We start from the raw sequence: 20054 nt of genomic DNA, 5'->3' as shown, positions 1-20054 counted from the left end.
GTAATTGCACCTCGTTCTACCCCTCCGCTGGTAGCTTATCCCACATTATGCATCATCTGCTGAGAGAAAAACTGATCCCCTTCACTTAAAACCTATGCCTTCTAGTTTATCTATGCTCCTCATAAATGTAAAAACTTCCGTAAGTCCACCTTTCAGCCTCCTTCACCCCAGGAAAACAGTCCTATCCTGTGTAATCTCCCCTGCCCAGTCTCACTGGAGCCCTTCAGCCCAGGAAAACAGTCCTAACCTGTCCAATCTCCCCTGCCCAGTTTCACTGAAGCCCTTCAACCCAGGCCAAATTCCTGTGAATTTTTTCTGCATCCCCTTCATCTTATTCATCTCCTTTTTATAGCAGCAACACACCAACCAAAATGCATGTCGTACTGCAAGCACAACATAACCAAATACCTGTACAACTGTCATGTGAGTTCCAACTCTCACGTTCAATGCCTTGGACAATATATGCAAATATACTGCACCCTGGCCTGGAATAACTTTCCAAAATGCATCTTCACATTTGTCCAAGGTAACTTCCATCTGCCATTCCCTTGTCTATTTTCCCAGTTCATCTAGAACTTTGACTACCTTCTTCACTGCCCACTCTACCCCCAATATTGGTGTCATCTGCAAACCTATAACTCATGCCACTTAAATTCACTTCCAAATAACTAATATGTATGATGAACAATAAAGAACTGAGCACTAGTCCTGTGATTCTCCATAGTTATAAGTGTCCAAACTGGAAAGCAAACCCCCCTCCACTACCATCTCTTTCTCTTACTAGCAAGCCAATTTTGTATCTTATTTGCTATTTCAACCTGGTTCCCATGTATTCCAACCTACAGTGTGGGATCATGCCATAGGTCAGGTGAAAGTCCACGTGGACAATTTCTACTACTCTGCCTTTGTTGTCTCTGGATCACCACTTCCTATGAATTAATTGTACCTAGGAACTGTTAGAGCATTAACTATAACTCTTTCTTTTGTTCTACAGAACCAAAATCAAATTGACATGGAACAGGAACTGGAGAATGGAAGATATGAAATTTTCACCATTGACAATCAATCTTTGTTTTGGCTATTTCATCATTTAATTTTTCATTCTCAATCATTAAAACAGGCAACCCCATCTGATAATTCTGGTGCGTTCTTCTTCAGTAATCAAAACACAATTCCTAAGGTCTGGAGCTGTCAAAGGTGAAAGCCAAGTGTAGATTCTATCAGGTACTACTGGTAGCCTTTGTACTCACAAAGGACAAGTAGCAGTTCAATGGGGAAAATGGTAGTTGTATATCTATTCTACAATGAAACTATTTTTTGTATTTAAAGTTCAGCATTTGTATGTATGTCTGTACTTCCTAGAGTTTTGAATCTGAGAGGCTGTTCAAGGATGAGTTTGCAGCTTACCATGCATATCCTGATTGAATCTATTTCCTTTTCAGCCATCAAACTAACTTTTAACTTTTAATTTTCAACGTGAATTCTGCCAAACAATTCCTAGTGCCTTCCCCCTTCGGCAGAAGTGAAGAATGTGCTCATGTTGTGTGTGTTCATGTATGTCCCACATTGCTGGTCACCCACCAAAATCTTAATAATAAGTCATAACACAATTTCTGAAATGTAATATTGGAGCATCAAATTTAAGTTTTAGACGTGCACCAAACTAAGTTACTTCTGGAAGCTGCTTGCATAACAGATTTTACATACAGTAGATTCTTGGGGGCAAGTAGCATCATTTCATCTTCCTTACGTTGATAGAACAATTGATATTGTATACATACCATCAGAACGTAGTTGTCAATCCAGACCCAGGCCTTTTTAGCAGGTATCTTTCCGATCCAGGGCTCACGGTAAACATACTGTGTAAATGTGGCACTGATACTTGTAACAGCAGGATGTGAAATAGCAAAAGGCAAGCTTAGGTACTGAATGAAGAATCAAAGAAACAAATTTCAATCTATCACTATGTGCTCTCTTTATATGCATGTATTTGAAATTTAACTACTAATAACTTAAACCTTCAAAAACTCACCATTCCCATAAAGATACAGAAAAGCTGAGCCATGTCTGTGTATGCAACAGAGTATAATCCGCCAATTAGAGTATAAATGATTGATATCGAAGCAGAAATAATAATGGAGATGTGAACATTGATCTGAAAAAGCACACTCAGCGATGAACCTGAAGCATAAAATATTTACTAATTATCAACTTGAATGTAACATGTGACAATTAGAGTAGATTCGTTAATTCAACTTTAAGTATCTATGGGATATCTAAGAAATTGATTTTCATGCAGGGTAAAACATCAAGAGTACAATAGTTTCAGTCAACAGCAATTTGGTAAGTCACTTAATGAAGGAGTATGCAAAGCAAAGGTTTAGCAATTAAAACCTAGGCTATAGGCCAGTGGCAGCAGCATTGTGTACTACCACAAGCTAAATAGAACTAAACATGAAAATGTGGTTGTCTGTGAATAGCCAGAAATTTTTTGAAAAGGCAAAAATGTGCCTCAGTTTCATCTGCTAATGATCCAAATAGACTTTGGCCTATAAAGAGCATCACTTCGCGCAGCTGACATATGACATATCCTCTTACAGATTCTGCGAGAGGATATGAGCTCCATAACATTAATGCTATAACCACTTTGCTATGTTCCCCACAAGAGAAGGTGTCCTATCACCTTAAATAAATCGAACAAGTTGTTGCTCAATCTTCTATAGTCATAGGAATGCAAACGTATCTAGACATTTTGCACATTATTTATTCCATTTAGTACCGCGTTATGCTGGTGAATCTTTGCTCTCCCACTCCAAGGCCAACATAATCTAAAGTGAATGCAAAACTCCACATGAGTTCCGCTGGATACTTAAATAACTTGCCAGAACATCTATCTTTTGCATTTTCAGGCCCTTTGAGACAAAGGCCAACATTATATTAGTCTTTTCAATTATTTTCCACCAGCTTTCATTGATATTTTTACACATATCCCTAAATCTCTCTTTTGTTAGAGGTACAATGTGTTCTTCACTCTGGATGATCCCACAGCTCTCTTCATTAGACTTGATTGCTAAAGCTCAGGTTACTCATTACTAATGTCCCTTCATAAATTTCTGCTCCCATTGAGATTTTTAAAAATCATATCATTTACCTACATCACTTACCTTGTTCATAAGACCATATGGGAGCATAATTAGGCCATCTAGCCCATTCAGACCATTCAATCATGGCTGATCATCCTATAATTATTAATCCCTTTACCAATGTAGATCCTCTACCTTGATTTGGCCTCCACAGCCCTCTGTGGCAATGAATTCCACAGATTGACAGCCTTCTGGCTGAAGAAATTCGTTCTCATCTCACTGATTTATTCTGAGGCTGTGCCAATTGCTCCCTGTTCCTTGGTCTAAACTGAGATGAAAACCTAAGGCTGGGGTCATCAACAACCACAACCCACTGGTCCGAGTACATATTCATTACTCCTTGTCTCCTACCTACCAGCCAATGTCCTATCCATGCCATTAACCTCAAATATTAAATATGGATACTGCCCGGATTGCTGAGAATTTCCAGCATTCCTTGTATTCATAGTCATAGTCATACTTTATTGATCCCGAGGGAAATTGGGTTTTGTTACAGTTGCACCAACCAAGAATAGAGTATAAATATAGCAATATAAAACCATAAATAATTAAATAATAATATGTAAATTATGCCAGATGGAAATAAGTCCAGGACCAACCTATTGGCTCAGGGTATCTGACCCTCCAAGGGAGGAGTTGTAAAGTTTGATGGCCACAGGCAGGAATGACTTCCTATGACGCTCAGTGTTGCATGTCGGTGGGATGAGTCTCATTGCTAAGTTCCATTATCTGAGGTACCTTAGTTAGGAGTCCCTGCTCATGTCAATATATTGGAGCAGAAGCTATTGTGCCTAGCCCATGTCACATGCTCACCTCTCCTGAGTCACAGTTCCTTGTGTGGTTGTGAGACACCCAGTCTCCTGCTGGTCTCAGGGCAGACTGCAAGAGACATCAAGATGCCACTTGTACAGTGTAATTTTTTTCCTCATTTCAACATACTGCTGAACCAATGCTGTATTCAGCACTGGCGTCCAGTAGTGGAGTGGGCTGTCCTATTGTGAGTCCCCATCTCACCGCCCATGCAATCTGTACTTCTGTGCTGGCATTGATGCATTGACATGTGTACTGCAGTTTGTTGGAAATTCCTTTCACAACTACAGTACTGACTTATCACCAGAGTGTTCTGATCTGTAATCTTATGGTTCTATATGCTTTAACATTCTAATAGTCAACATGTGAAGCCTTATCAAATGTAAGTGGGATGTTGGGTAATGATCTCCTCAACGTTTAGTTTCACCAGAAACTCACATGGGCAGTTCACATATATACTGTGGCTAATAAAAACAGTTTGGAAGTTGGCTACCATGTGGCAAATTACTCAAATTCTGACGGTTAGAAGTCTGGTCACCATCTATAAAGCACAAGTCAAGAGTGTGATGGAATACTATTTCTTCCTTCTTTACTTAAAAGTGTAAATCAATATTTATAATTAATGCTATATTTTCTCACCAAGGGCAGATAAAACAGCTGCTGTCCAAAAGACCTCTCCCAAAGCAGCAGGGATGAAGAACAGGCTTCCTATCCAATTACCATAGGTTTCCTGAATTGGATCCAACATGGTCACATATTTCTTTGAACGCATTGGCTTAGCGAAAAACAAACCACCTACAAAAATATCATTGAAGATCTATCTTGTTATATAAGTTTCCATTATTTTAATAGGATAATGGTTTGTATTACTGAATTTTGCAAGTATTTATGTTGCAAACACTTTTGTAATTAAGTATGCATGCAATCTCATCATCTGACATGAGATGATATCATCAAAATTAAAATTAGCAATAATAAAATAGAAACATAAAATACCACAAGTGCTGTGCAAATCAAAGATTGGTCAAACAGAATTTGTGAACTAGACCTGTGACCTTTCACCAGAATTGTAAAATACTAAAGGAAAACCAGTCTGACAATGCAAAGAAAAGGCAAGGGGGATAGAGAAGAGAACATTGATGAAAGGAGTTGATTAAGTAACAAAATGACAAAGCCATGAGGAAGAGGCGGTAGTAATAGGTAAGTAAAGAAACAAAATTGGATCTATAGTAGATGAGCTGTAAATTTGAATAGAAAAGTGATTATCAGAAATTGTTAAATTCAACCTATGTTTTACGAGGCTGCAAACATTATAGTCAAAAGTTGAGGTGACATTCCTCAAGAATACATTGAGTTTAATTGGAGCACTGCTGGAAGGAGAGGTTTGAGTGGTAGGGGCAATAAGAATGGACATTACATGGTCAGTTTACTGGAATGTTTACTGATGATGTTCACTTCCATTTCCAACACCTCAGGCTACGTCCACACTGGACCGGATAATTTTGAAAACACCAGTTTCATGTAAAAACGATAGGCGTCCACACCAGGAGTTTTTGAAAATACCTCCGTCCACATTAAAATGGGTATTTGGGCGAATCTCCTCCTACTGGGCATGCGCAGGACACCTCTACAGAAAACAAGCGAAGAGGAAACTGTATACTTGGTGCGCATTTGTCCAGTTACAGACTAGGAAAAACTTAAAAGGAAATTGCCAAACGATGGGCAGCTGTTGGCTCTCGTGCAGGAGGACTTAAAACTAAAAAAACAAATGCTGGAGCGTATGGAGGCAACCGACAGGGAGTTCACGGACAGTATGACCCGGCTGACGACAAACATTGAAAAGCCGACTAACTCTGTTGCAGAGGGATTTGTAATGATGAGGAATATAATGGCTCCCCCCCCCAGTACTTTTCACCGCCACCATACTAGCCTCACAACCACTACAATAGCTACACATATGGACACACAGACCCCTGGGTGGCCCCACCAACATAGAAACATAGAAACATAGAAAATAGGTGCAGGAGTAGGCCATTCGGCCCTTCGAGCCTGCACCGCCATTTATTATGATCATGGCTGATCATCCAACTCAGAACCCTGCCCCAGCCTTCCCTCCATACCCCCTGATCCCCGTAGCCACAAGGGCCATATCTAACTCCCTCTTAAATATAGCCAATGAACTGGCCTCAACTGTTTCCTGTGGCAGAGAATTCCACAGATTCACCACTCTTTGTGTGAAGAAGTTTTTCCTAATCTCGGTCCTAAAAGGCTTCCCCTTTATCCTCAAACTGTGACCCCTCGTTCTGGACTTCCCCAACATCGGGAACAATCTTCCTGCATCTAGCCTGTCCAATCCCTTTAGGAATTTATACGTTTCAATCAGATCCCCCCTCAATCTTCTAAATTCCAACGAGTACAAGCCCAGTTCATCCAGTCTTTCTTCATATGAAAGTCCTGCCATCCCAGGAATCAATCTGGTGAACCTTCTTTGTACTCCCTCTATGGCAAGGATGTCTTTCCTCAGATTAGGGGACCAAAACTGCACACAATACTCCAGGTGTGGTCTCACCAAGGCCTTGTACAACTGCGGTAGTACCTCCCTGCTCCTGTACTCGAATCCTCTTGCTATGAATGCCAGCATACCATTCGCCTTTTTCACCGTCTGCTGTACCTGCATGCCCACTTTCAATGACTGGTGTATAATGACAACCAGGTCTCGTTGCACCTCCCCTTTTCCTAATCGGCTACCATTCAGATAATAATCTGTTTTCCTATTTTTGCCACCAAAGTGGATAACTTCACATTTATCCACATTAAATTGCATCTGCCATGAATCTGCCCACTCACCCAACCTATCCAAGTCACTCTGCATCCTCTTAGCATCCTCCTCACAGCTAACACTGCCACCCAGCTTCGTGTCATCCGCAAACTTGGAACTTGAACATCTTCCCCACTCCCACAGAGGGGTCACCCTGGAAACATTTCCTACAGCCATAGTCTCTTCAATGATGAAAGGGACGACAGGTGTTTTAAATCCTCCAGTTACCCCCTACACACTACAATGCCCAACTGGCGTTTTCAGATTTAAACACTCTGGAGAGCATTTTAGAAAAGCTCCATTTTCGGGGGAGGAAAATGCCATTTCAGTGTGGACGGAGGGTCAAAGTGAAGAGAAAAATCTTCGGTTACAGATTTATCCGGTCTAGTGTGGACATAGCCTCTGTGGCTGCATTAGTTTGCACCTGCATGTGGCATAACATAAATAACCTAGGGTTGTTAAGTGGTAGATCACATTAGTGATGCAGAATTGCTAGACAATGACTACTTCGAATAATTGAGTGTAAACATCAATTCAATTCAATTTATGTTTCATTGTCAGACAACTATACATGAATACAGCCAAACGAGACAGTGTTACGCCGGGACCAAGGTGCACAACACAGTACCACAGTCATACACAGCACAAAGCACACATAGCATGTACAAATTTACAAGCACATAAAGTTATCGGTAAGATACAGCAACACCATAAAAGAGTCCAGACCTGAGCCATCAATGCCGCAGAAATCTATGTGTTGACTACCATAGAGCAAACAATGGGGGGGGGGGGGGAGGAAGTGGAGGAGCACCACAACAACCCTGGTGAAGTGCACCAGCTTCGATGCCTCTCTCCTGGTGGCTGTACACAGGCGACATCACAGCTTGAGGCCTAGTCCTTCCTCCGACTGAGGACGCACAGCTCCGCTGCTCTCAGCCAATAAATCAGTGAATCGAACCTATGGCTTTCCTCATTGACAATGTTGAAAAGGGTCCTGCGAACACAAGGAAAGTGACCAAGACAGTCACTTGCTGTTAGACTGTATGGCTCCCTGAGTTCAGGCAGCAGCACGATACTCCACTCCTTCATCTTCTCCATCAAGGAGCAACTGATGGAATATCCTGCAGTACTTTATGTTCTTAATGTGTAAATAAATTTGAAGAGGATAGTAGCACCTTTTGTTGACCCTGTAGAAGGTGCTGCAATCAAACGTGCTGCATCTTGCTGGAATTATCTCCCCATGATGTTCGTTTGCATCATCATTACCAAATTTTCCACCACACATCTCATGGGTCCTCAATGACCAGAGCTAATAACTGTCTATAAGCTTGATATCATCCAGAACAAAGCAGCTCACTTGATCAGTACACCATTTAACATCAAACATATCATCCCTTCATCAATGGTGTACAGTATGTGGATCGCATGCAAGATCGACAATCGCCACTCATTCGCACAACTGCATCACTGCACTAAGCTGTTAATTGTGTAGATGAAGGAGGGAGGTTAGATAGCAACACCATGCTGCAGTTTCTCCTCTAAGCCACGTACTATTGTTCTTGGAAATACATCTCTGTTCCCTCATTATTGTTGGATCTAACTCTAGGAATACTCTTACCAGTGGTATCAACATGGGTGGCCATGGGGAAATCCAGGCTTTTGTGGGTCATGGAGCAAAAGTACTTGATGAAGCAGTTCCTCAACCTATGTTAGGTCTCATTGATGTAGAGGAGGCTGCACCTTGATCATCGGATACAGAAATGACCCTGAAAGACTTGCAGGCGAAGCGTCGCCTCACCTGGAAGGGTTGTTTGGGGCTCTGAATGACAGTGAGGGAGAAAGTGTAGGTATAGTTGTAGCACTTGTTCCCTTGCAGGGATAAGTGGCAGGAGGGAGATTAGTGGGAAGGGATGAGTGGACAAGGGAGTCACATAGAGAGGAGCCCTGTGGAAAGCAGAGAATGGGGGGGACGGGGGAGGGAAAGATGTACTTAGTGGTGGGATCCCATTGAAGATGGTGAAAGTTATGGAGAATGATGTACAGAACACAAGGGTTCATGGGCTGGTAGGTAAGGACAAGGGGAACCCTATCCCTGTTATGGTGGGAGGAAGATGGGGAGAGGGCAGATGTGTGGGAAATGGAGGAGATGCAGGTGAGGGAAGCATTAATGGTAGTGGCAAGGACACACCATTCTTTGTAGAATGAGGATATCAAAGCTGTTGTGGAATTGAAAGCTTTATCCTAAGAAAGGATGCAAGTGGCCGAGTGGGAAGAGATATAGCCAAGATAGTTGTAGGAATCAGTAGGTTTATAAAACATATCAGTGGATGGTCTGTCTGCAGAGGTGAAGACCGAGAGATTGAGAAAGGGGAGAGATAAAGTGAAAATGAAGTTAGCGCCTGTGTGCGTTGGTGACTCTCTGTTGGCTGCAGAAAATTGTTCCCGTTTTCCGCTTAAATATACTTCTTTTGAATTACTTTCCCTGCAACCTGCAGCATGTAATTTTCCTCTTAACAACGGACTATGCAATTACATCAATGAGCAGAGTCATGAACTCCAGCGGGGCAGCTAAGCGCAGTGCCTTTAATGGTCAATGCCACGACCGGAAATGCGGCAGGAGAGGCAGAATTCAAACCAGGCTGATACACTGAGGAATGAGGCCTCCTCTACTCAGCATCTTCTTGGCGAATGTACAGTCACTGGAAAATAAGACTGACTATCTCAGGACAAGGCTGCTGTATCAGAGGCAGATGAGGCAGATCTAAATTGTTTGTTGCATTGGACTTGGTTAACAACGAACGCGTCATAGCTATCCGAACAGAAGGCTTTACAATTTTCAGAATGGATCAAACCGCGAACTCTGGTAAGGAAAAAGATGGCAGTGTGCGCCTTTTAATCAATTCTGTTTGGTGTTTGGATATTGGGGTTACGTCGACCTCTTGTTCCTCTGACTTAGAACGCTGAACGATTAAATGTAGACCATTCTATTTGCCTCGGAAGTTCTCATCTGTGATCCTGACTGCAGTTTATATATCACCAGCGGCTTATTACAAGCAAGCACTCGCGAAACTGCACAATGTCGCCTGCAGGCAAGAACAGCTCATCTCTACACACTTCAGATTATGAAACCATAAGACACAGGAGCAGAATTAGGCTGTTTGGCCCATCGAGTCTGCTCCACCATTAAATCATGGCTGATCCTCTTTTCCCCTCCTCGGCCCCACTTCTTAGCCTTCTCCCCGTAACTTTTGATGCTGTGTCCTTTCAAGAACCTATCATCCTTTGCCTTAAATATACCCAATAACCTGGTATCCACAGCTGCTTGTGGTAACAAATTCCACAAATTTACCACCCTCTGGCTAAAGAAATTTCTCCATATCTCTGTTTAAATGGACGCTTCTCTGTCCTGAGGCTGTGCCCTCTTGTCCCAGACTCCTCCACGATGGGAAAAAGCCTTTCCACATTCTGGGCCTTTCAGCATTCAAAAGGTTTCAATGAGGCTCCCCCTCATCAAACATTCCTCAAATGATGACCCTTTCATTCCCGGAATCATCCTTGTGAACCTCATCTGGACTCTCTCCAACGCCAGCCCATCTTTTCTAAGATGATGGGCCCAAAACTGTTCACAATACTCAAGGCGAGGCCTCACCAGTGCCTTATAAAACCTCAGCATCACATCCCTGCTCTTGTATTCTAGACCTCTTGAAATGAATGCCAACATTGCATTTGCTTTCCTCACCATGACTCAACCTGCAAGTTAATCTTTAGGTTGTTCTACACAAGGACTCCCAAGTCCCTTTGCATCTCAGATGTTTAGATTTTCTCATCATTTAGAAAATTGTCTGTACATTTATTTAGCCCCCTGCTCTACTCACTTCACACCTATGACTGTGTGGCTAAGTACAGCTCCAATACCATATACAGGTTTGCTGATGACTCCACTGTTGTGGGCTGTATCAAAGGTGGTGAAGAATCAGCATACAGGAGAGAATTTGACAATTTGGCTGAGTGGTGTAATAACAACAACCTCTCACTCAATGTCAATAAGATTGTAGACTTCAGGAGCGAGAAACCAGAGGTCCATGAGCCAGTACTCAGTGGAGGATCAGAGGTGGAGAGGGTCAGTAACTTTAAATTCAATGGTGTCACTATCTTGGAGGACCTGTCCTAGACCCATCATATAAATATAATTGCAAAGAAAGCACAACAGCGACTCTACTTCCTCAGGAGCCTGCAGAGATTCAGCATGTCATCAAAAACCTTGGCAAAATACTGTAGATGTGTGGTGGAAAGAGTATCAACTAAAGAGTATGGAAACACCAATGCCTTTGAGTGAAAATCTTACAAAAGGTAATAGATTTGGCCCAGTACATCATGGGTAAAGCCTTCCCAACCATTGAGCTCAACTACATGAAATGTCGTTATGAAGACCATAAGATATAGAAAGTAGCATCCATCATCAAAGATCCGAACCACCCAGACCATGCATGCTGTTTTCTCGCTGCTGCCATCAAGTAGAATGTACAAGTGCCTCAGGACTCACACCACCAGGTTCAAGAACAGTTATTACCCCTCAACTATCAGGCTCTTGAACAAAAGGGGATAACCACACTCATTCTAGTTCTGGTTTTCCCACAACCAATGGTCTCATTTTAAGGACTCTTTATCTTGTTATTTCATGCTCTCATTATTTATTCCTATTTATTTATACTGTATTTGCATTTGTTGTTCACTGATCCTGTTGACAGTTACTGCTCTATAGATTTGTTAAGTATGCCCGCAGGAAAAAGAATCTCAGGGTTGTATGTGGTGACATGTATGCACTCTGATAATAAATTCTACTTTGAACTTTGATGTGTTGCATTTCATTCCATGTTCTCTCCCTTTTCTTACTAATCTCTTTTCTAATATCTCATTAAATGTCTAGGAATCCCATACAGTCAACAAGCATCCACTTAAAAATTTAACATGCTAGTGCCATGTTCAAAAAGTTAACCAGATTTGGCAGACATCTACAAATTTAGGTTTGTACAGTTTGTATTGTCTAACTATTCAGACACTCATGGTACTTTCTTAAAAAAAAACAAAATTACTAAGACGCCTCATCAAGGAAATGCAGTGATTGGCTGAACTACACCAAAAGAAAATTGGCAAGTACACATTAAGTCAGCAGGTACCTCAGTTATTGTTGGAGAAAATTCCTACTCATGTGTGAAGGCTAATGAGTGAAAAAAAATTAAAATATCAATGTTAGTAAGCAGTTAATATTTCCAAGAAAATATGAAATGACTTTTGCTCAGATATTTAGCTGTATTTTATCTTTGCATGTCCATTGCACAAAGTAATTGATTGTTATCGGTAAAATGAAGCTTAACACAGGGTTAAGGAGTCAGCACATCATCTTTCAATTGGGCATGTTGTAGTTTCTGGATTCAATATTGAATTCTACAATTGCAGGTAACTTAATATCTCTCTCTGTTTCATGGCATCCATCACTCAGTCTGTTTTATTTTCTCCCCCTTTTTTCCCTTTTGTGAAATGTATGATAATGCATTTTAGTAAAAGGAACAATAATGCAGGCTATTATCTAAATGGGGAGAAAGTTCAAACATCAGAGGTGCAGAAGGACCTACCGGGTCCTCATGCAAGACTCCTAGAAGATTAATTTACAGGTTGAGTCTGTAGTAAAGAAGGCAAATGCAATGTTGGCATTTATTTCAAGGAGATAATGCTGAGTCTTATAAGACATTAGTCAGGCTGTATTTGGAATACGGTCAACAGTTTTAGGCACCATATCTCAGAAAGAATGTGTTGTCATTAGAGAGAGTCCAGAGGAGGTTCACGAGGATGATTCTGGGAATGAACAGGTTAACATATGAGGTGCATTTGGCAACTTTGGGCTTGTGCTGACTGGAATTTAGAAAAATGTGGGGGTCGGGGGGGGGGGCTGTCATTGAAACCTACCAAGTTGTTGAAAGGACTAGATAGGGTAGATGTGGAGAGGATGTTTCCTATGGTGGGGATGTCCAAAACTAGAGGGCACAGCCTCAAAACTGAGGGGGGACCCTTTAGAACAGAGGTAAGGATGATTTTTTTTTACCCAGAGAGTAGTAAATCGGTGGAATGCTTTGCCACAGACTGTGGTGGAGGCCAAGTCTGTGGGTATCCTTAATGTGGAAGTTAATAGTTTCCTGATTGGTCAGGGAATCAAAGGATATGGCAAGAAGGCAGGTGTATGGGGTTGAGTGGGATCTGAAATCAACCATAATGGAATGGTGGAGAAGACCTGATGAGCTGAATGGCCTGATTCTATTCCTGTGTCTTATGGTCTTCTTATTTTAGTCTTTGTATTAAAGCAGACTAAACTCTTACATTTTCAACTTCTAACAACTTTGTCTATGTTTTTTGTTGATATTTTTACTTGCTAACTGCTCCCATTCACTGTATAACCTTGTTTACAGTTTACCTCCAGGGTGACTCCATTTTCACCCTCCCGTCCTCGTCCTGCGGTTTACCAAGCTTCTTTTCTCTCTTTCTTAAATAGGGAAAAGGGTCTTTTATCTGAAGCATTAACTCTGTTTCTCCTCCCACAGCTGAGGCCTGATATGAATGTTTCCAACTCTTTCTGTTGTTACCATACTGTATAATGCTCCTTTGATGGACACAATGAGAACCTCGTGAGATATCCTTGGGAAGATTACGAGCAGCGCATATTTTGTTTACATACAATGTGCGTGCTCTGCCTCTTGCTGTAACCTCAGGTCAACCTTCCAGCCCATTCATTTCTTCTCTGCCACTGCGTGAACCACTGGTACCTGAAAGCTTGCGCCACCCTGACGCAATAGGTCCTCTCAATGTTATGAGGACATTCTAGCATAGCATCGCTCTACAATGTTGTGACCATGCAGGGTGTGTCTGATTGTAATGCCGCTATTTGCCGTTCAAGGAAAAGTCATCTGCATTACTGTTGGGGCTTACTTACTTTTACAACACAGAAGTAGACCAGTCAGCACAATGGGTCCTTAACAACCCTCAACAGAGCAGTCTCATCAACTACATTCCTGCTCTCCTTATTTTCCTGCAGGCTGCAACTTCTTCTCTCTCACATCCCATCAGACCCCATTAGATTCATTTGCCATCTATGAAACATAACGGGTAATTTGCATTAGCTAATTCATGGGAAAAGTGCAGCTGAACCTCACACAGTCACAGGGAAAACATGCAAACTCTGCACAGGAGACAGCACTCAAAACCAGGAATGCACCCAGGTCCCTGGAACTGAAAGTCAGCAGTGCTAACTCATATTGGAAGGAAAAACCCCAGTCAGGCGAGTTGGCAGCAACATCTCAAACTCTATCACGTTGAGCCCTGGTGTGCCCCCCCCCCCGCCAGGGTTGTATGAGCAGTCCGCTGCTGTTCCCGCTGCTGACTCACAACTGCACTGCCAGATTCAGCTCAAACTTCATTATCTGGTTCGCTGATGATACTACAGTGGTTGGCCGCATCAGTAGCAATGATGAGTTGGCATACAGGGAGGAGATAGAGAGGCTTGTCAAGTGGTGTGAGAACAGCAAGCTGAATCTCCATGCAGCCAAGACAAGAGATGATTGTGGACTTCAGGAAGGCACAGGTCAGCCGCTCTCCATTGCACATCATTGACTGAAGGGCACAAAGTTTCTTGGTATTCACATAACGGACAATCTAACCCGGACCCACAACACCCCCTCATTTGTCAAGAAGGCACAACAGTATCTACACTTTCTGAGGAGAGTGAAGCATGCAAGTCTCCTCGCCCCTATTCTAGCAACTTTCTACGGGAGCTCCATCGAGAGTGTCCTGTCTTGTGTGGTACGGATGCTACAAGGCATCGGAATGCAAGACCCCACAGAGGACAGCACAAACTGCTGAGAGGATCACTGGGGTCTCCCTCCCCCCAGTTTGTGACATTTACAAGGAGTGTTGCAAACGAAAGGCCCAGAGCATTGTTGAGGATCCCTACACCCATCCCACAATCCCTTTGACCCATTACCGTCAGGAGGTACAGGAGCATCAGGACTAGGACTGCCAGACTGGGTAACAGCTTCTTCCCTCAGGCGGTGAGACTAATGAATACTCTGCCACCACTGAGGTCTCGTCACTAGGACAGTGAGCTGTTTACCGTACTTTTTACTGTTTACCTGTGTTGCACTGTACTCCAATGTGTTTTGAATTATATTTTATTAACTTATTTATAGTGTAATATTTTGGTTTATGTGCTGTGTGTGATATACATTGTGTGGGTGCACTGTGGTCTGGAAGAACTGTTTTATTTGATGGTATCTACAGTCAGGTGACAATAAACTTGAACTTGAACTCGTGCAATACCATACAGAACAAAATGGGGCCCTAAGGTTAATTCTAATTTTAAAAAATGTTTCTAACCAATAAGATGCATTTAATTACATATTGCAAAATATTCTGTGGTCTGGAAAATAGCTCCAAAATATTTTCAGTTGTTTCTCTCCAAAACGGATGGCTAGTGAAGGAAGCCCAGAAGACCATGAGGCCATAAGATATAGGAGCATAATTAGGCCATTCGGTCCATCGTGTTTGCTCCACCATTTCATCATGGCTGATCCAATTTTCCTCTCAGCACCAATCTCCTGCCTCTCCCTGTATCCCTTCATGCCCTGACCAATCAAGAATCTATCAACCTGTGCCTTAAATATACATAAAGACTTGGCCTCCACAGCTGCCTGTGGCAAAGCATTCCACAGATTCACCACTCTCTGGCTAAAGAAATCCCTCCTAAAAGGACGCCCCCCTATGCTGAGGCTGTATCCTCTGGTCTTACATTGTCACACCACAGGAAACATCCTCTCCACATCCAGTCCATCAAGGCCTTTCACCATTCGATAGGTTTCAATGAGGTTACCCCTCATTCTTCTGAATGCGAGTGAGTGCGGGCCAAGAGCCATGCCATCCTGGAATCATTTTCGCCAAATATAAGCAATTATAGATGCAAATGTTTTACAGAATAAGGAAGAGATGAATGATCTAAATTAATGTCAAAAACACAATAAAGCTAAAATATGAACATATGTAGCACATTCAAATTTTAAAATTGTAGTATAAGTTGTGTTGTAGATATTTATTTTAGAACTAAACCCTCATATTACAGCAATAAAGGTTGGTGATGATTGTTTACCTTCATTATTTGCACTTATCCGTTATTCAATATCAGCTTAGGAATTTTTCCTTGGTTTATCTAATATAAAGATTTTCAAATTAGTGTCATAGGCATTAGGCAAAATATATGTCTGCATCCTGATCTAATACAAATAAGAATTCAAAATCTTTTTCTGTTTATTACTTGCTATATTCCAATGTTTATTTTAACCATTGATGGTACTGCATTTTGTCTGATATCTAACGTTGCCCTTGAAGGAGCAGAAAAAAGAAAATTAATGGGGGAATGTCAATACATGCACAGAAAAGCTGGAAAACTGCTGTAATAAATGTCATTATAAAGAATGATATCTATCAAGGTTACGTGTCTGACTGAAATCAAATGTTTTAAATAAAAGGAAGAGATGCATAACTTAAAACACTATTTAGAGAAACCTTTGTCTTGGCCATTTTATTTCTTTAGATAATAAAGTAAATATGTACTTTTTTAAGTGTATGCTGACCAATACTAAACTAGGCATGACAACCTGCCTCAGAGTACTGAATTGTTACGTTTATCCAATTATGTTATATGGCTCAGAATGTTGGACAATATCTAGTAACATGAGGAAATGAATTGAAACAGCAGAGATGTGTTTTTTGAGGAGGTTGCAAAGAATATCATGGACGAAACGAATATCTAATGAGGATGTCATGAACAGAGCAAGCACAAAAAGTGAAATAATGTATGAGATCATGAAAAGGCAAAGTAACTTCATTGGACATGTGATTAGGAAAGAGGAGAATGCACGGTAATTATGGGAAAGATTGAAGGGAAGAAAGAAAGAGGAAGACAGAGCCAAATAATGATGGAGACAGCAGCCAGAGAACTGGAAATGAATACCAATGAATTGATCCACTTGACCTGAAACAGGAGTGTGTGGGCCATGGCAGTCAAAGCTCAAACTGGGCACGGCACCTGATGATGATGATGATATACTACCACACATCACAATGAAAACTAAAATGTAAGGATTAACAGACAATAACATAACAGAAATAGAACCTATCTGGTTAACCAAAGCATTCACATATTGGCCCTAAGTTAAAATTTTGGGTTTTATAACAAACTACAGAGAATCTAAAAAAGTAAATCTCCTTACCGATGGTAAGACTTAATGCAAATCCTATAGGAGCCTGTGTCCATGCAAGTCCATGTTTAACAAGATAGATTGCTTCTGCTGTGCCATTTATATAAGCACCACCAACCCAAGTGGCTGTAGGACAAAGGGGCAAGTTATTTCAATGTATGTAACCAATAATAAGGAAATACACTGACTGGTCACTTTATTAGGTACACCTAAACAGCTGCTCACTAATGCAAATATCCAATCAATCAATCAATCAACGGTGTGGCAGTAACTTAATGTACAAAAGCATGCAGAGATGGTCAAGAGGTTCAGACTTCAGAATGGGGAAGAAATGTGATCTAAGTGACGTTGACCATGGAAGGATTGTTGGTACCAGACGGGGTGGTTTGAGTATCTCAGAAACTGCTGATCTCCTGAGATTTTCATGCACAACAGTCTCTAGATTTTACAGAGAATGGTGTGAAAGACATCCAGTGAGTGGCAGTTCTGTGGCTGGAAGTGCCCTGTTAATGAGAGAAATCAGAGGAGAATGGTCAGCTTCCTCAAGCTGATGGGAAGGTTGACAGTAACTCAAATAACCATACGTTACAACAGTGGTGTGCAGAAGAAGATCGCTGAATACACGACAGGTGGAACCTTCTGGTGGATGGGCTACAGCAGCAGAAGATCACCAACATAAACTCAGAAGCTACTTTATTAGTTAAAGACGGAATCTAATAAAGTGCAATTTGTTGTTTGGGATCGACATTCATGTTAATGCTTCAACTACAAACATAGCAATTTGACTGGAGAAAGATGACGCTGAGTATCTATCATCTTTAGATCAGTTGAAGGAGTCTACTCTTGCAGGTTTTCTTAGTGCCTCGTCAGCTGTACAGCAGTAAACATCACACATCATGATAAAATCCAGGTTGCTACAGCACATCTCGAGTCTACATTATTTGACTCACACTTTAATTTCCACGCTGATCGAGTTGCTGTGGTATTGCAGCAGAAGGAACAGAAATGTGCGCAGATCTTGGGATGGGTTTTAGCACCAGGGAATACAGTATGTCTGAAGCACAAGCAGTACAATGATGTGGCACTCAAGACAGGAGAAATTGAGAACTGGTAACAATAAAAGGGAAGGATGATGGTCTTTTCATACTTAGGGGAAGCATAAGTTCTTGGGGCAGACATTTATATGTAAACAATTTAATTGGCTTTTAGTCTTTGGGATGTGCAGTGTTTAATATGGACTCCAGGAGTGTGGAAATTAAGCTGTTACATTCCCCAACAAGGACAATCCTCTGTGTGATACAAAAACATCAGTAAGCAAACATCTTTAACACTGTGAAATGTAGAAGTCAGATTAAACAGGAAGCTCACCAGTCATCGTAAAAATTCCAAGCAAAAGACCAATATCTCTTCTTCCTACCATTATAATTTCATTTTGAAGTATCTCACTTCTACTTATCCTCCGTTTAGTTTTCTTGGCAGCCCATATTCCAACAGCGAGGATTAACAAATAGAATAGGATGACAGTGACAATCCCTCCAGCATCAACAGCCATTTTCAATCAAAAATATCCTTTATGCAGACCACTGTCATCATTGGCTAGATAAAAGAAACATATCCATTATTTATCATCGTTTTAAAATAAATCACAAAGTGAAGTTCTAACTGGTTTTACATATCCATCTTAAAAAAGGCAGAAAAAGCCCAAAAGTGACCAGCTATTTTTCCAACCTGCAATTTCATCTGATTTACCACAACTGTTATTGTTTTACTCTTCAATGTATCCTATCAGTAAGCCAAATAAGGTGTGTGTTTATATTTAAGACAAAAATGTTTGACTTCTAGTGTGAAAGGAGACACATCTACTCCATTTCTGACACCTCTCTCAATTGTCTCGATCTCTCTGTCTCCATCTCTGGAGATAAACTTTTAAAAACCTACTGATGATTCTCGCGGCTATCTTGATTATACCTCTTCCCACATTATCTCCTGCTATTCCTTTTTCTCAGTTCCTTTGGCTCCGCCATATCTGTTCCCAAGATGTGGCTCTAATTTCCAGAACATTAGAGATGTCCTCCTTCTTCAAAATGGGTTTCCTTTCCTCCGACATTGATGCTGCCCTCTCTCACATCTCCTCCATTTCCCAATCATCTGCGCTCACCCCATCTTCCCGCTAGCTTAACAAGGATAGAATCCCTCTTGCTCTTACCTTCCATCCCATGAGACCCTGCTTCCAACATGTCATTCTCCACAATTCCCAGCATCATCAACAGGATCCTACCACCAAATGCATCTTTACTTCTCCCCCACCCTCACTCTCCACATTCTGCAGGGTGTGCTCCCTCCATGGTTCCCTTGTCCATTCGTCCCTCCCTACTAATATCCCTTCTAGCACATATCCCTGCAAGCCAGTGAAATGTTCCACCTGCCCATTCACTTCCTCCCTCACCTCCATTCAGGGTTCCAAACAGTCCTTCCAGGTGAGGCAACACTTCACCTAAGAATCTGTTGAGGTAGCCTATTGTATCAGGTGCTCCCGATGTAGTCGTCTTCATGCTGGTGAGACTCAACGTAAATAGGGGGAACTGCTTTGTTAAGCACCTCTGCTCCTTCCACCAAAAGTAGAATTTCCTGGTGGCTAACCATTTTAATTCCTGTACAAAATGCTGAAGGAACTCAGCAGGCCAGGCAGCATCTATGGAAAAGAGTACAGTCGACGTTTCGGGCTGAGACCCTTCATCAGGAATGATGAAGGGTTTTAGCCCAAAACGTCGACTGTATTCCTTTCCATAGATGCTGCCTGGCCTGTTGAGTTCCTCCAGCATTTCGTGTGCATTGCTTGGATTTCCAGCATCTGCATATTTTTTCCTGCTTGTGACTTTAATTCCTATCCACATTTCTGTTCTGACATGTACCACGATAAGGCCACTTTCAGGGTAGAGGAGCAGCACTTCATATTTCACCTAGATAGCCTCCAACCTGATGGCA

At 41.6% G+C, this 20054-nt stretch overlaps 1 protein-coding gene across 1 annotated transcript in view; it reads right to left on the bottom strand.

Annotated features, from left to right (window-relative positions):
* The window catches only part of LOC134349951 (high-affinity choline transporter 1-like), a 50930-nt gene extending 32309 nt beyond the window's left edge, over window positions 1-18621 (bottom strand). The window contains exons 1-5 of the mRNA XM_063054903.1: window positions 18438-18621; window positions 17082-17195; window positions 4593-4748; window positions 2033-2181; window positions 1782-1925 (exon numbers count right to left, since the gene is read on the bottom strand). Of these exons, the coding sequence (XP_062910973.1) occupies window positions 1782-1925; window positions 2033-2181; window positions 4593-4748; window positions 17082-17195; window positions 18438-18621 (747 nt within the window). The remainder of the gene's footprint in view (window positions 1-1781; window positions 1926-2032; window positions 2182-4592; window positions 4749-17081; window positions 17196-18437) is intronic.
* Between the last annotated feature and the right edge of the window lie 1433 nt (window positions 18622-20054).

This window comes from Mobula hypostoma, chromosome 7 (genome assembly GCF_963921235.1).
Source record: "Mobula hypostoma chromosome 7, sMobHyp1.1, whole genome shotgun sequence".
NCBI lineage: Eukaryota > Metazoa > Chordata > Chondrichthyes > Myliobatiformes > Myliobatidae > Mobula > Mobula hypostoma.
The sequence above is the reverse complement of the archived record's forward strand: the minus strand, read 5'-3'. Positions and strand labels throughout refer to the sequence as shown.